The 16,630-nt window shown below is 35.7% G+C and overlaps 2 protein-coding genes and 2 long non-coding RNA genes across 4 annotated transcripts in view; 3 read left to right on the forward strand and 1 right to left on the reverse strand.

The window, feature by feature from the left end:
• LOC309510013 (uncharacterized protein) overlaps window positions 1-16,630 on the reverse strand; it is a gene marked incomplete at its 3' end in the record, with an annotated part of 1,894,646 nt that overhangs the window by 1,204,429 nt on the left and 673,587 nt on the right. The window lies entirely within an intron of this gene.
• On the forward strand, window positions 8,738-11,751 carry LOC309510006 (protein adenylyltransferase SelO-like; the record flags this gene model as incomplete). Its single annotated transcript, XM_082191143.1, has 9 exons — window positions 8,738-8,921; window positions 8,997-9,115; window positions 10,162-10,290; window positions 10,378-10,442; window positions 10,729-10,785; window positions 10,952-11,050; window positions 11,297-11,364; window positions 11,451-11,538; window positions 11,622-11,751. The coding sequence occupies 9 exons, from the start codon at window positions 8,738-8,740 to the stop codon at window positions 11,749-11,751; spliced, it is 939 nt and encodes a 312-aa protein (XP_082047269.1).
• LOC309510051 lies at window positions 11,771-13,008 on the forward strand. The gene is made up of 3 exons (XR_014210172.1): window positions 11,771-12,054; window positions 12,441-12,570; window positions 12,648-13,008. It is a non-coding gene; the product is annotated as an uncharacterized lncRNA (long non-coding RNA).
• Window positions 13,119-13,746, forward strand: LOC309510035. The gene is made up of 3 exons (XR_014210151.1): window positions 13,119-13,350; window positions 13,442-13,521; window positions 13,603-13,746. It is a non-coding gene; the product is annotated as an uncharacterized lncRNA (long non-coding RNA).

A 16,630-nucleotide genomic window follows, 5' to 3' on the forward strand; every position in this document is an offset into this window, starting at 1 on the left:
CAATAAAAGCATCTGCCATCTGAAACATTTCTGAAACAGAATATAATTCACAAAAAAAGTTCCTGTAGGCTATCCTTGTTTTTTTCTATTTATGACAATTATTTTAAAAAGCAACAGATAGGACGAGAAAGAGTGCTGTCCCGAACATCAGCAGGACGTTTTTTTTTATATTAAGTCGTAAATATTACATGACTTACATTTTGCTCTATATATCGGCAACGAAAATAGTTCCAAATAAATCTATAAATCGTTGCTCATCTTTGAGAAACAGTTTCCCTGACTGAAAACTTTCCATAGGCCTACGTTTAGCGGCTTTAGATGCTCTCTGAAGCGCAGACAGAGGAGCGAAACATAACGATGTCTCTTGTCAAAAAAACTGCTTCTTTCAGCAGGTTATTTTCGCTATGTAATATGTATTGATTGAAAAAATGGAGAATAATAAAATTCGGATTTCAAACGCAACGCCGAGTTTATGAAACTCAAATTAAGATTATATTTACAGTGAATTTAGTTTTAACATTTAATTTTGTCTTTTGATGAGATTTACAAATATATATTCTTAGAGCCAAGAATTTCCATGGGAATAAATCCATATTAGCCTAATGTGCTAATTAATGTGTGTTGTCATTGACAAATAAATAAATATACAGTTTACATATCTATATATAGAAAGAAAAATATTTCCAAAACAGTACGCACACACACACACACACACACACACACACACACACACACACACACACACACTGAAAAAAAGGTTTTCATTCATCCAATTAAAAAAAATGTAGGGTTCACATCTATATTTTATAACTTGAGCCAATGAAAAATAAATAACTTGCCCTAACCAATATTTTCTATGTATTTTCTAAACCTTGGCACAAAGTATATTTTTCTTATTGAAGAAAGTCAATTAATTCTGTTTTTGATCTAAACAAAAATATATAGATTTAATATAATAAAAAATCACATTTAAGAAATATGTATTAGACATTATTTGTTTTCTCCAATCAAATAGATATAGATTTAATTATACAATTATTTCTCATTTTTAAAAATACAAATTAATTGAAATGATTTATTTTAAACAAACAAAAAGATATGGATTTAATAAAACATGTTTATTAAGGAACATTTCTTAATATTTAATCTTGTCCAAAATAATTTAAAAAAGAAAGAATTTTCATTACATAAATATTTATTAACTTATACATTACTTACACATATCCACAATTTCAGTACTCAAGTGTCAGATTTTCAACTTCTAAGAGCTGGCAAACATTGACCTTAGAAAACAACAGCCTTAACCGAGAACAATGCAGTGAATTAGGGAAATGTGACAATTTCTCAGTTTCATCACTACTAGAAATGCAGCTGTAGTCAGTATCTCACTATCTTCCTTTTTTTTTTTTTTTTTTCATCTATCTCTTGTTCTTCAAAGTATGTACTGTGACACGTCCACCCAGTTACCTTTACACGCACACATGCACACACGCACACACACAAACGCACGCATCTGTCAGTTCCTGACTGTATTGGTTTTGTTTTGGTTGTTTGTTTGTTTATTTGTTTTCCCTGTTTGTGATCCCAATTTATGTACATCTTGCAATAAAAAAAAATAAAATAAAAAGATTCTCACTATCTCTGTCCTCGTTGTATTTTATGATGCTACAAATGATATCCAACTGTAAAAAAAACATTGTTGAAAAGTCAAAAATTGGAATGGAAGTACAGAGTTGTTGCTATACACCGTCCCATTTCATCTCATTGGTGTAAACTGGCAGCTTTCAGAACGCTGCAGCACGTAGCATTGCGTAGAACGCCGAACCATAGCCAGCCACTCAAACATGACATCATTTACGGGAGTAAACTGGGATGTGTGGGAACCCAGAATTAAGCTCTATTGTAGAGCTGGTCACAGAGCCTCTTGACTTTGTTTGTCATGCCTTTTGGGTCCATGATGACTTTCTGGATATATTCAAATGTCTTGGGATATTCCAGACTGAATAAGGCATAAAGAAGGCCCAGGAGAATGGGAACAGCATTTGCGACAGACAGCAAGTCGCTTAGAACCTCTTGTCCCTCAAGTATGATGCCAATGTTTGTGGGTACAGCTTGTGCATCTCTGATGACGAAGATTGCCATGCTTTCTTGCTGAAGATTTTTTTCAGCCTCTTCCTTCTCCGACACCTGGAAAAGAATTTAGGAAAAGAATAAGGAATCGATAAAGCTTGGGTTTCCCCCAGATTAACCTCTTAACATTCAGACGGCCCGCAGGCTAATACCGTATATTCTTATATTCAGGCCAGCTAATACCGTATTGGCCTGAATATAAGACCACCCCCTATTTTTCACTCATTTTTGAAAAACAGCTTTTTGAAGACCAAATCTTGTTTTTATACAGAGTATTATTTCATTTGAAAATTTAACAAAAGAATGTTGGTTCACAGTTTTTAGATTTCCAAAGGCATCTATGACTGTCAGCTTGAAAGGAATGCAGCATGTAATGTGAATAGGGGTTTATGTAATGTGAATTTGTGGTTAAATGGTTTATTGAAAAAATTGTGTCTCTGTCTTTATTTTTTTTGATCAGAAGTTTTAACCCAGGCTCATTGGAAATACGTTACTCTGGGTACTTTTTTGCAAACCCTGAAATACGTACCTGAAAGTACATTTCCCTGCACTTTCTGGGTGAAACGTCCACTAGAGGCACTATGTCCAAGTCACGTGACTTTCAAGATTCCGGTCGCGAGAACAAAATAACATGGCGGACATTTCTATCATTTTTAGTGAAAAAAAAACAATATTTTGAGTTAGATTCTGGATAAAAATAAGTTTTGATTACATTTCTAGCGAGAAATATATATTTTATTTTCATAATATTCATTCAGTGAATGTACATACACTGTAAAAAGTGAGCAGTTGGATCAACTTAAAAAAAATTTACTCAAAAAAGGAATTAAGAATTTAAGAAATGAAGAAAGAAATGAAGTTTTCTCAACTTAAATTATCACGAAAACGTGATAATTTAAGTTGAGAAAACTTAATTTCTTTAGGTGTTACCAATTTAAGTATTTTTTTTTTAAGTTGATCCAACTGTTCACTTTTTACAGTGTAATCACTCGCTTTAACAAGTTTTGCCAGAACCTTACGATCTGTAGCCAAGGCTAAGTTTCAGTCAGGTGATTGTTTTATGTAGACTACTCCGTGAAACGTACTACAGCAAGTTAACGTTAGTGAGCATGAGGACACCCAGCTGAGCTTCAATTAACCCTGGTAAAAAAAAATAGTAGGCCTACGTTGACCCCATAATCATATCTATATTATATACATACATATTCTTTTGAATTTAACATATAGGCTACATATAGAGGGGACTGCTCACATTTAGGCTAATTAATAACGTTTTATTATTTTTGTTATCAGTGAATGTAAGCAAATATAAATAGTCTTACATTGAACATTCACAGACTGATCAGGCTACGATCAGCATCGTAAATGCTTTAGATATTTATGGGGTTATATATTTATTTATTTATTTATAGAGTAGTGAGCAACGGCGAATGTGATCCACACTCCATATCAGAAGGTGGCGGTAATGCACACTTAAAAGTTGTTTGACAACTGCAATTTAAAAAAAGAAGAAGACCCGCTGCCTGGCTGTGAATTTACAGGCCTATACCTGTAAATAACCATCTGTAAACCTGAAAACCATTCTGTAATAATGGCCACCAATAATTTCTCTGATCCATCTGCAGAAGACATGGAAAAGGAATTTGAACTCGACATCGATGAAATAATGTCTGATTTGCAGGAGTTGCAGGAAGTAAATTGTCTCTTGAAATGTCTGTCAGGTGGATTTTTTAAATGTTTTTGAAATAAGTCTCTTGCACTGCTCCCCCAGCCTGCATTTATTTGATTAAAATATAGTAGCCTAGGCTATAAACTACAGTATTGTGATGTATTATTACCATTTTAAATAACAGTTTCTATTTGGACATATATAAAAAAAAAAAAAAAGTTTTTTTTTTTTTTTTTTTTTTTTTCTGATTTCTAATTGTAATAACGATCTCATAGCTTTATTTCTGCAATTGTAAATGCAGTGAAAATATATTATTGGCACTTCTGTGTATGCACTGCAAAGATGTATTTTCCTTGAATGATTTAATTTGACTGGTGTTACCGTCCCAGGACGTATGCATTTGCGTTTTCTAATGGGTAAGTGTCATTCATTGATTTATTGAGTGTGTGTGCGCGCGCAGCCAATGGACCCAACGGCCTGCTGGGAGTTGTAGTTTTGTTGTACGTTGTATTTATACCACAGAAAGGACCTGTCTTTCACTTCGATGGTAACTAAAAAAAAATTCAAGCTGCGATTTTTCACGATGGATATCCTCGCGCGATCGAGTGTAGATTGTGTTAAACACGACAAGAACCAAAAATTCTGCGTTTATTCCTTAAAACAGTCGGTATTTCCCATATTGCTTCTCCTTTGCAGCTGCCATTGGCGCACGTCACGATTATAAGCGCCTGCTATTGGCGTAGGCAATGTTTACAGCACGATTATCAAGTATGTGGTGCGAACGCAACGGAACAGTCAGATTTACCATAAATGAACATGGTGAGTAACATTTTATAAACAATATTGTCAATATTGTTTGTTTTCCCTCTATTTTGCTGACGAGAATTTCAAAATAAAGCCCTACCAGAGTCTCAATGCAACAACAGACAGTGATTGAACCGTGAATTTTGTGAACCATTACATAATCCTATATAGGCTAATTATAAATTCAATTGTTATTATACTTTACAATATTACTGTTTGTTGTTGTATTTTTCAAAACTTGAAACTTGTGTGTGTGTGTCAGGTGGATTTTTTTAATGTTTTTGAAATAAGTCTCTTGCGCTGCTCCCCCAGCCTGCATTTATTTGATTAAAATATAGTAGCCTAGGCTATAAACTACAGTATTGTGATATATTATTACCATTTTAAATAACAGTTTCTATTTGGACATATATTAAAAGGTTTTTTTTTTGTTTTTTTTTGTCCAATTTCTTGTGCTCCTCCCTGTCCTAATCTAGGTGATGGGACCTACCAGCTGTTCCTCATCAATGGCAAGAGGATCCAGTATTTAAGCAGAGCCGGGGGGGAGAGAGAGAGACTGGGACTGGGACTGGGACTGGGACTGGGACTGGGACTGGGAGAGGTTTCTTCTCCCAAGAGCCTGAGGCCCCGTTTACACGATGGGAAAACGCAGATATTTCCCTGCGTTTTGGCCTGTCATTTACACGAAAACGCAGTTTTTATCCCAGAGAACGATTATTTCTAAAAACTCCGGCCAAAGTGGAGATTTCTGAAAACGCCGGTTATGTGTTGCCGTGTCAACTGGGAGAAACGGGGTTTTAGGTTCTCAAACGTCACATTATGCGCCAGAAAATGCTTACGTCATGTGAGCGCCCTATGTTCAGAGTTTGTTCCATACTGTCTATGAGTTTGTTTGGCTACTATTTGATCATGGATGCTGTTAAAGTGGTACTCATTTTTACTTTTGTGAAAACGCTTTTGGCCTGTTTGCATTTGCCGCGCTGTCTGTCCACACGAACGAACCTCGCGCCATGTCTATTGTTTTGAAAGGAACAGGAAGTCGCTCGTGCTATTCGTCGTTGTCGATTTTGAGGATTCTGATTGGCTTGCATGGCTTTATCCTTCTCCTTACACTGCCGCCCCTTTGTATTTATGCGGGTTGATGTAAACGACAACTTTTTTTGAAAACGATATTGCGTGCACGATGTTATTTTTGAAAACGGAGGGGGAGAAATATTCGTTTCTCTAAATACCCGGCTATGTGTAAATGTGGCCTGAGACTGTTGTGTTACCAGACTTGGAGTGTTGCTCTTGTTGGTGTATGTTAAAGGAGAAGTTCACTTTTAAAAAAACTTTTGCTGATAATTTACTCACCCCCATGTCATCCAAGATGTCCATGTCTTTCTTTCTTCAGTCGAAAAGAAATTAAGGTTTTTGATGAAAACATTCCAGGATTTTTTCACATATTATGGATTCCATTGGGACCCAAACGGTTCAAGGTCCAAATGACAGTTTCATTGCCGCTTCAAAGGGCTTTAAACGATACCAGACGATGAATAAGGGTCTTATCTAGCGAAACGATCGGTCATTTCAAAAATAAAATAAAAAGTTGACGTTTTATAAGCACAAATGTTCGGCTTGCTCTGTTCTGTGATGCGCGTTCGTGACGTCACGTAATACGCAATTACGTTGAAAAGGTCACGCTTGAAAAATTGAAGAAAATGTTATTTTTGGCTTTTTAATATTAAAACACTCAGGATGCGCACACGAAATGGGCATTTTAAACGATAAACTGACACAAATACATTTGAAAATGTTTATATGGTCCTCCTTCCGCACATTTGTAAACACATCAAACTTGACCTTTTCAACGTAATTGCGTATTACGTGACGTCACGAACGCGCATCACAGAACAGAGCAAGGCGAACATTTGTGCTTATAAAACGTCAACTTTTTATTTTATTTTTGAAATGACCGATCGTTTCGCTAGATAAGACCCTTATTCATCGTCTGGTATCGTTTAAAGCCCTTTGAAGCGGCAATGAAACTGTCATTTGGACCTTGAACCGTTTGGGTCCCAATGGAATCCATAATATGTGGAAAAATCCTGGAATGTTTTCATCAAAAACCTTAATTTCTTTTCGACTGAAGAAAGAAAGACATGGACATCTTGGATGACATGGGGGTGAGTAAATTATCAGCAAAAGTTTTTTCAAAAGTGAACTTCTCCTTTAAGCTTAAGTGTGTTGTTACGCTTAAATGTGTTGTTACGGCTGTAGTGTGCAGCTTTGAATTGCTTGCCCATTGTTGAGTGTTGGAGCAGTAGGGAGTGGGTGCATTGGCTGTGAATCTGAATAAAATGTGTCTTTACACAAAACATTATCATAATTCAACCTGTATGTATTAAAAGCCGTAGTCACCTTTCACTTATTCATGCAAAAGCTATAAAAATTATGACTGAGATTATCTTAAATTTATACTATTTTTGAGAGGATAGATAGATGAATTTACTCACTTTTTCAATTTGTCCTTTCAGGGAGATATATACTGTTTTTGCCATTTCTGCTTTCTACCTCCTCTGGCAACTCAAAGGGAGCAGTTTTGCATTTTTTGGATGCAGGACCAAGAAAAGTACACGCAAATTTCATGGACAATATGTAATTTTTAATAATAAGAACCACACCCGTTTCAAACAGTTGAGTGTCACCGTCCACTGGAGCCATAAAGGTTCTCTCAACATTAGTGAGGGCACTGATGGTGGTCGTTTAGAAAGACCCAATCTTAACTTTATCTGTGGACACTTCATGTTTTTGTGCGGCGGTTTGTGCGGTTGTCCACTCAGATGAGCCGGGTGAAAGCAGGTCGGCTGTACGGTTGGCTTGCAACAGACATTCTGGAGGGTGACAGAAAATAAACATTGACTCAATAAGCATTGATAATACCAATTACCTTTTTTAAACCTTAGTGCGCTGACAATAAGCCTACATTAATATTAACCATACAAACTACAAATTAATAAAACTAGAAAAATAAAACTGTGAAAACAATGAAAAGACTGTTAATAATGTTTTATTTCTTTTTTTTATTATTATTAGGGTGGCCCGATTATGATTTTCTATTGCTGATAACAATTTTTTTCAAGCAAATTGGCCAATTCCGATAGCCGATTTTTTCCTTTAAGCAAATTTATTTGTTGTTTATTTGCTCTATAACATCTGTTGCCAGCCATTTGAAATGTAATCATGATGCAAACAAAGAGGCTACACACATGTAGCATGATAATTTATTTTTTATTTAAATTAGATTGTATAATTTCAAGATTTAAAGCAAAAACAAAATGGTCTGACTTTTGTTTTGTGAAATTATGCTAGAAGACACCTGCACAAAACAAAAACAGCAGACGGACTGAATGAAAACGCAAATTCACTTTCTGTCAGTAGGTGGCGCTTGGAAATCGCAAGTGTCTTAAATGTGAGTGTAAATGCAATGAAGAAAAATCAATTTTTGCCACAGTTTTTGCATGAACATGTTAAACATATCTAATCATTTCTGTAATACATTTTTATTTAAATTTTGCAACTTATAAAGTGTTAAAATATGTATTCAATTTACATATTAAAACTATTGTATGAAATGGCAAATGTAAATTATATAATTGAATTTTCATTTTCATTTTGCACCAAACGTTGCACAAATGTATGGGGAAATTTAAATTTAAATACAGAAATGCATTGCCATTTTACATATTGCATTTCAAATTGAATATTGCTACCCATAAGCTTCCATACACATGGTACCTGTTACTTGTTACTTGTTACAGTACAGATTGGAGGTTGACCAATCACAGTTGTCTCTGATCATTGGCTAGAGACGCTTATTTAATCATTATAGTGAGAAAGTACGACAGCTTCTAAACCCATACAATTAATAGATTTAATCGGTTATGGTTTATAACGCGCATACATTTCCAAAAAGACAAAAAAGTCCCGAATATTGCATAAATGGAGCATTCGGGTTTTTGAGCCGATGAGCGCCCTCTGGTGGAACATTGAAGGATTGTTTGTGTGACAGTTCTGATGTTTTCCTCTAGTTACGTGATGTAAGGAAGTACAGGACATATATAGTTAAAAAAATATGCCTGTGAGTTTGATGTAATGACAAAACATGGTTTCACGTTATTTTTATTTTTATCGGCCGTCGCCATCACTACATTTAGGGACGAACAAGAATTCTGTGAGAATGAAAGTTGTAATGAAAGAGAGTTCGATAAGAGTCACTTTTATAGCAATGTGAAACACTGTGGAGAAATACCACTGGCATTATCACATAAACTACTAGGTAAGATACAGATATGAGTGCCAACATGCTATTTTACACGTTGATATGTTTTAATAACTTCTGTGTGTTTTACAGATGCTCTGCCTCTTGATGAGGTTGATGGTAATGTTATTCGTACTGTGAAGAGAAGTGTGTTTTCAGAGTCTCAGCCCTCTCCTCTGAAAGAGCCCCTGACACTGGCTGCTGTGTCACAGGTCAATAAACCCATCCACTCATCATCATTTACAGAGAACTTGTGCTTCACTGCAGTCAAACCTGGGGATATTGTTGCATTAACTGTGTATAATTTATGAAACAGAAAAATACAATGGAGCTAGTGCCATCTAACCACCAGTCAAACGTTTGGTCACACCCACCCATTCTTTATCATTTTTCTTGTCCACATTTTAAAATAGTAATAAATTAATCATCATCATCACCACCAATAACATTGTCGTCGTCAGCATAATTTTGAACTTATTCAGGCTGTTGTTACAAAGAAGTACACTTCATCATACTTTTAAAAAGAGAAATTATATGAAAATAATATAGGCTACTTTAAAAGAATATACTTTGGTGCAAACTGAATATAATGTTTCGGACACTTAATTGCATCATGTTAACTGAAATTAAATGAACATTTATTATAGTTTGTTAAGAAACGGTCATGAAAGTATACTCGTTAAGTGGCTTTTTATTTCATTAATTTTGTATTATCTGCAATAACTTTTTTAAAAGAAACATAGTTTTCCATTTTTATTTTTAACACTTATTTTTTACAAGGGTGAAGCAGATCACTTAAAAAAAAAAAAAAATTTGAACCACCCAACTCCTCAAATAAATGTCTACTTTAGGTTGTGGGCAAATTATTTTTTAGCTATTATACTCTATTATATATATAGATATTATATAATGCTAGCTTCAAAATTGGACCAAACACTTACATACCAATAGAAACACTTTATCATACATTTATTTAGTCACAAACAGTTCATTTATTGTATTGAGTTAATAAATTCAGTTAATTCATTTTTTTTTTTTTTTTTTTTGTCAGTTATACTTTTATTTATTGATTCAGTCATAAAGCTTTTAATCAGCTAATGAACTCGTGGGCCACTTGGACTCTTTACAGAACCACCAGTGGTCTGAGGATCACAGTCTGAGAAAACTGCTTTAAAACCAAACTGGACCATGGTACCACCACAGTACTTTTGTGTAAATGTTGTTTCTGCATATATTCAGGCTCTTTTGTGTATTTCAGGATGTGTTGAGGAATATTTTGGATCTGAATGAGTCTGTGATTCAGAATGAAGAGTTTGTCCGTTGTGTCAGTGGTGGGAAACTGTTTCCTGGCTCTGTTCCACTGGCACACAGATACGGGGGCCATCAGGTAAAACTGACCGTCACTTCAAACCCGACAGCGATGGCGTAAGACAACCAGAGCAAACATGTCAACCATGTTTTATTATTATTATAGTTTGGTTATTGGGCCGGACAGCTGGGGGATGGAAGAGCACATTTGTTGGGTGAATACACAAACAGGTAAAATCATCTTTTTCCATCAGCGTTCAACACAAATCATCAGTTGTTATTGTCAGATGTGACTTTTCTGTTGTAATGCATGTCAACTTTCCCATAATGTTGTTTAAGATTAAAGAATGGAAAGTGTGATCTATACTTACTGGTTTTTCAGCAAATAGATGATTCTGGCATTTTTTTATCTATTTCTCGTTTAATGCTTAAACATGCGTCTGAACAATGACATCTCTCAGTTTAGAACTGACAAGTGTTAACCGTTAGAGCGGTATACAATCTCTCTTTTATCCAGAAAGGGTGAAAGATGGGAAGTCCAGTTGAAAGGCTCAGGAAAGACACCGTACTCAAGGTGAATATCAGTTTCTGCTGCTCAATATTTTTGATATGCTTTTTAAGTAATTCTGAGATATATTTAGTTGTAAATGATCTTACATTATGACTCATAGTGTGTGATTCTCTGTCTGGCAGGAGTGTAATGGTTATGCTGTTTACTGTACATGATGTTTTGTGTGCAGGTCTGGTGATGGACGGGCTGTGATTCGCTCCTCTGTGAGGGAGTTCCTGTGCAGTGAAGCCATGCACTTTCTGGGAGTTCCTACCAGCAGAGCCCTCAGGTACACACACACACACACACACACACACACACACACACACACACACACACACACACACACACACACACACACACACACACACACACACACACACACACACACACACATATAAATGCACAATATATATGAATGGACATGCACAAGAAGAGTAATATATGGATTTATCACATTCAAATGCTTGGTGTTGAATATTAGTTTTATTTTTATTTATACTTTTTCCATTTTTTTGCCTTTATTGTTTGTCAGTCTGGTTGTGAGTGAGGAACCTGTTTGGAGGGATCCGTTTTATAATGGCAGTGTCATAAAAGAAAGAGGTAAAATACGATCAGATTTGGAAAAATCGAGTAACTAAGTTCTTTATCCTCCTCAGCTTTATGTGATTGTTCTCTGTATCTATCAGGAGCGGTTGTTCTGCGTCTGGCCAAGTCCTGGTTTCGTATCGGTTCACTGGAGATATTAACTAGAACTGGAGAGTTAGATGTCCTACGGTATATTAACTTTTACTTGGGAGATAATATTTTTTTTCTCACTCTTATTTGCTTTTTAATTTCTTTTTATCTTTTATTTTCAGGACATTGTTGGACTTTGTAATTAAAGAGCATTTTAAATCTATAGCAACAAATGACACTGACAAGTATGTGGTGAGTATCTGTGTCTCTCTGCTGTTTAGCTGTAATACAAGATTATTTTATATTGTCTGATCAGTCTCACTATATTTGAATGGTTTTCATGTTGTGTGAAGGGGTTTTTCTCTCGAGTGCTGAATGAAACGGCACATTTAATCGCCCACTGGATGTCGGTTGGTTTTGCTCATGGTTAGTTCACTCTGCTTTACTTGTTTAGTTATCACATAGATTTATCATTATAGATCGAGCTTAATACGCAAAATGCACAACAACATGATCTGCATCTTCACACAGGAGTCTGTAACACAGATAACTTCAGTCTGCTTTCTATCACTTTTGATTATGGCCCATTTGGATTTATGGAATCATATGACCCAAGTATGTTTCTTTGTCTAACTTAAACTTTCATAATATTAGCAATCATCTTCCTATAAATTTAGTTTTTAAGCTTTTTGTCATTTTGACATTACACACACACACACACACACACACACATATATATATACAATACTGCAAAAGTGGAGGAAAATTGTATGAATAGTAAGCTACTTTAGATCTACTATAAATTTTGTATATACTTACAGTATAATATACATGGGTTGAGGGGCATGATTAATTGCATACTTTTTTTAATCCATTACTTGTTTTATTTTACTTCATTATATTCTAATAAGTTAAAGTGAAACAGACAGCCATAATAATAACATATAATATTTGTATTGTTTAATGTGTGTTATTGCTACAGCATTGTTTCCTCTGTATAGATTTTGTCCCCAACACGTCTGATGACGAGGGCCGGTACAGTATAGGAGCTCAGGCTAATGTTGGCCTGTTCAATCTACAGAAACTTCTAGAAGCTCTGAAACCACTGCTGACCTCAGATCAGCTTTCACAGTAAGAGATCCTTTTATTTTCTGTTGGTATTGGTCTGGAATAAATAAGAGTGATTCATGTCAATTCATTTACTTCAGATCTCAGCAAATATTGAGAGAGTATCCACAAATCTACCATCAAAGGTGAGCCTGTCATTAGACAATATAGATCACTGTATTCCTCTCTGAGTCGTTCCTGATCTCACTTTACTGTTTCTGTTGTAGATTTCATGAGCTGTTCAAAGCAAAGTTGGGCTTTCTGGGAAATGAAGAAAAGGATTCATATGTGATTGCATTTCTTCTAAAGGTAAATATTAGCTGGATTGTTTTTTTCTCTAATTGTACTATAATTAATTCATTTGATAAAGTTATTTGGCCATTCTCAGGAAATGGTGTCATTTGTGACAATAAAAAAAAGAAATAAAAAAAAGTAAGGAATCAGTAAGACACACACACACACACTGATTATATATATATATATATATATATATATATATATACATACATACATACATACATACACACACACACAATTTCATTATAAACTTTTTTTAATTAGATCGTTTTTTTTTTTGAATTATATATTTAACGGCCAAACTGTCAGAAATAGTTAAGTCCAGTATGGAGTTAAATCAGTAGTAGATCACACAAATGGCAGCATTTCCTGAGAATGACCCATATAATGTTGTATGATGTGTGATGTGTTGAGCTAATGGAGGACACTGGAGCAGACTTCACTATGACTTTCAGACAGCTGAGTGAAGTGACCCTGTCCCGGCTTCAGAAGGGATCCTTTGCTCCGGTACGTTTCCTCTCCATTCACTCCCACAGCAGCCGCAATATCCATAATCATGATTTCAGTCCATTAACTGTGACTGTGTCTCTCTTGACAGTCATTGTGGGCTCTTTCAGACCTCTCATCACACAAGCATTTCAGAGACTGGGTTCAGCTGTATTTACAGCGTCTGTCAAGGTAATGTTGCTGTAATGTAAACTCGAACTCTTTAGAGGATTAAAAATGAACATCACTTGATGTGTTAATCGTCTTCTTCAGGATAATGAGTGACTCAGATGAAGAACGGCAGCACAGAATGCAAGGTGTGTTTTTGTATATGTTATATGATGCAGTGTTATATATTATGTGTTTATATATTGTTACAGTAACACTACCACTGAAATGTTCATGATTGGTAAGATTTGTTTTTGAAAGAAGTTTCTTATGCTCACGAAGGCTGCATTTATTTAATAAAAAATACAATAAAAACAGTATTTTGTATTACTATAATATATTATTTATTATATTATGAGATATTATTACAATATAAAATAAATTATTCTATTTGAATATACAGTATTTGTGTAATTAATATATTTGTTCAGCTGAATGTAATTTATTCCTGTGATCATTTCTCCAGTCTTCAGTGTCACATGATCCTTCAGAAATCATTCTAATATGATGATTTGCTGCTCAAGAAACATTTGAAAACAGTTGAGCTGCTTAATATTTCTGTGGAAACCCTGATACATGTTTTGATTAATATAAAGTTCAAAAGAACAGCGTTTATTTGAATCTTTTGTAATATTATAAATGTCTTTATTGTCCCTTTTTATGCATCCTTGCTGAATAATATTATTAATTTCTTTTTAAAGGTGCTCTAAGTGATGCGACGCGTTTTTTAGGCCCAAACATTTTTTGTCACATACAGCAAACATCTCCTCACTATCCGCTAGCTGCCTGTCCCCTGAACACACTGTAAAAAAACGCGGTCTCTCTAGACACCACAGGCTCCACAAACGGCAACAAAAACAAACTGGGCTCACCCGCACCACGAAACATAACAAACAGTGTTCCAGCCAATCACCGACAAGAAGTATTTGAGGGGTGTGGTTTGGGGGGTTAGTGCGTGTACACATGAAGGGGGTGTGTGGAGGAGAGAGAAGCATGAAGAGGGAAGTTTGAATTATGGTCGACACACGACCAAAGAGACGACGTTTCGATGAACAAATTGCAAAGAAGAGGGACAAGGATAAGGAACGCGTGAAGTCCCGAATTTACATCGGAAAAACCTTCGAAAGGTGGCGAGAACTCCGCCGGCAGAAGGGCTTCCAATCCGACATTCAGTTGCTCTGTTTTTGCAGAACAGGTAAATCCATTTTTCTTTCTAAACTGACGTTCATGTTCGCCAAACCAACACAAGGATGTAATTAGCTAGAACTATGCAGTCAGCGTTAGCTTTGGTGAATACAACATATATGTTTCTAGCAGCTAGCGATCAATCTCTATTGTAAATGATCAAGCAAATTCACAGTAGGGCGACAATTTGTGTGAATGATTGTTTTCACCCACGGTTTGTTATGAATTTGAATGTTCATTTATAGGCTATTGACAACTTTGACTAAATTTGTTTACGCCGCCGCCGTTGTTTATGCTCACTGGGAAACGCGAAGCTAACGTTATCTTGCTATTATTGCGTCCTTGTATGGGAGCTATAGTTATAGTTATAACCTCAGGTGGCGAAACGATTAAGATAATGTTTCTTTTTTTCTGCATTCTGTTCTGCAATATATAAAATCATTTATCTAACTTGGCGACATTACACATTGAATGAAGTATCAGTAAAACTTAACTTTGTTTGTAGTGACTACTACGGATAATATTGGAAGGGAGGGGAGGAGGGAGGAGACGGGATGAGGAGGGAGGGTCTAGCTAGCCTCCGTTTTGTTTGACAACAATTCGAATGTCAACAAGAAGTTACGACTCCCGGGATCGCTTAGAGCACCTTTAATTACTCCAGTCTTGTGTGTCACATGATCCTTCAGAAAATAATTAATAAGCTGATTTGCTTGAAACCAATCTTCTGTAACATTTTAAATGTCTTTACTGTAACTAAAACTATTTATTTCTTTAAAGAGAAAAATATATATCCAGCTAACCTCAAACTTCTGAACAGCAGCTAAATAGTTTTGTTTCAATAATTTCATAATTTTTTTTTTTTTTAAATACACACAAAACTGTTTTGGCTAACTGAAACTGTCATAAGTAATAGTCATAACATTATGCAACTAGACTTTGACCCTAATAGTTTTTTTTGTTATAGTCCATGTTACACCTTCCCTGTGACAACTAGCCCCAGTGTGCCTATACACATATGTACAAACTAGTAGTGCACATTTACTATCCATGACATTGACATACCTTGCAAGGATCATTGGTTTGTTAAAATTATGTACAGAATTATGTACAGGGCCCTGCCGAAATAAAACCTGAAAAACATAAACACCATATCATATAAAGCTGAAAGTTGTGCAACACTTATCAAAACAACAGTACAAACTGTGCTCAGGATATAGTGTGTCTTAACATTTGCCAACACAACTTACACAAGCACAACACAAGACTTCCTGTGCAACAATCTTGTGTAGCAGTGACATTGAATGGCATGTAACACTGATCAGTGAGTCTCTAATGCAGGAGTTCATGACCTTTAACACAGAGTTCAGGCAGGAGTTCTGTACACACACGACTGCAATCATCTGATCTAAGACATCTTACACTATTACAGCGCCAGACATTCGCACTCATCCTCATCTCAAACCTGATCATGTAAGGCAGTGATCTGTCATTCATCGGCTCACACCGGTGACCTTCATCATCATCATCAGCGTGATCGCGTTACCTGTGTCACAGCGGAGGAAGACGCGGAAGAAGCCGTGTGTGTGAAAGCTCTTCTGCTGATCCCACAACACCAATCCAGAACTACAGCAGCTCCAGCACTGCTCCTCCAGCACAGGCTCCACGGCACCGCCATGATGCCCCGACCAACAGCGGCACATGCCCAGTAGCTATGTTTCCATCAACACGTTTTTATCCGAATTATGTGATATCGAATGAAAAATGCCTTATGGAAACAGTAAAATTCGATTGAATTTCTTGAATATCGACTAAAATGAAATACGGTCGGTCTCATCGGATTTTATCTTGATCGATGTACGGTTTATGCGATAAACGCTGATGGAAACGTTATTTGCCGAATAAATAATGGATTGCGATTAAGTTTTAGGTCATTTTATGGGTACAACCC

This window comes from Leuciscus leuciscus, assembly GCF_965113295.1.
Source record: "Leuciscus leuciscus genome assembly, contig: SUPER_11_unloc_1, whole genome shotgun sequence".
Lineage (NCBI taxonomy): Eukaryota > Metazoa > Chordata > Actinopteri > Cypriniformes > Leuciscidae > Leuciscus > Leuciscus leuciscus.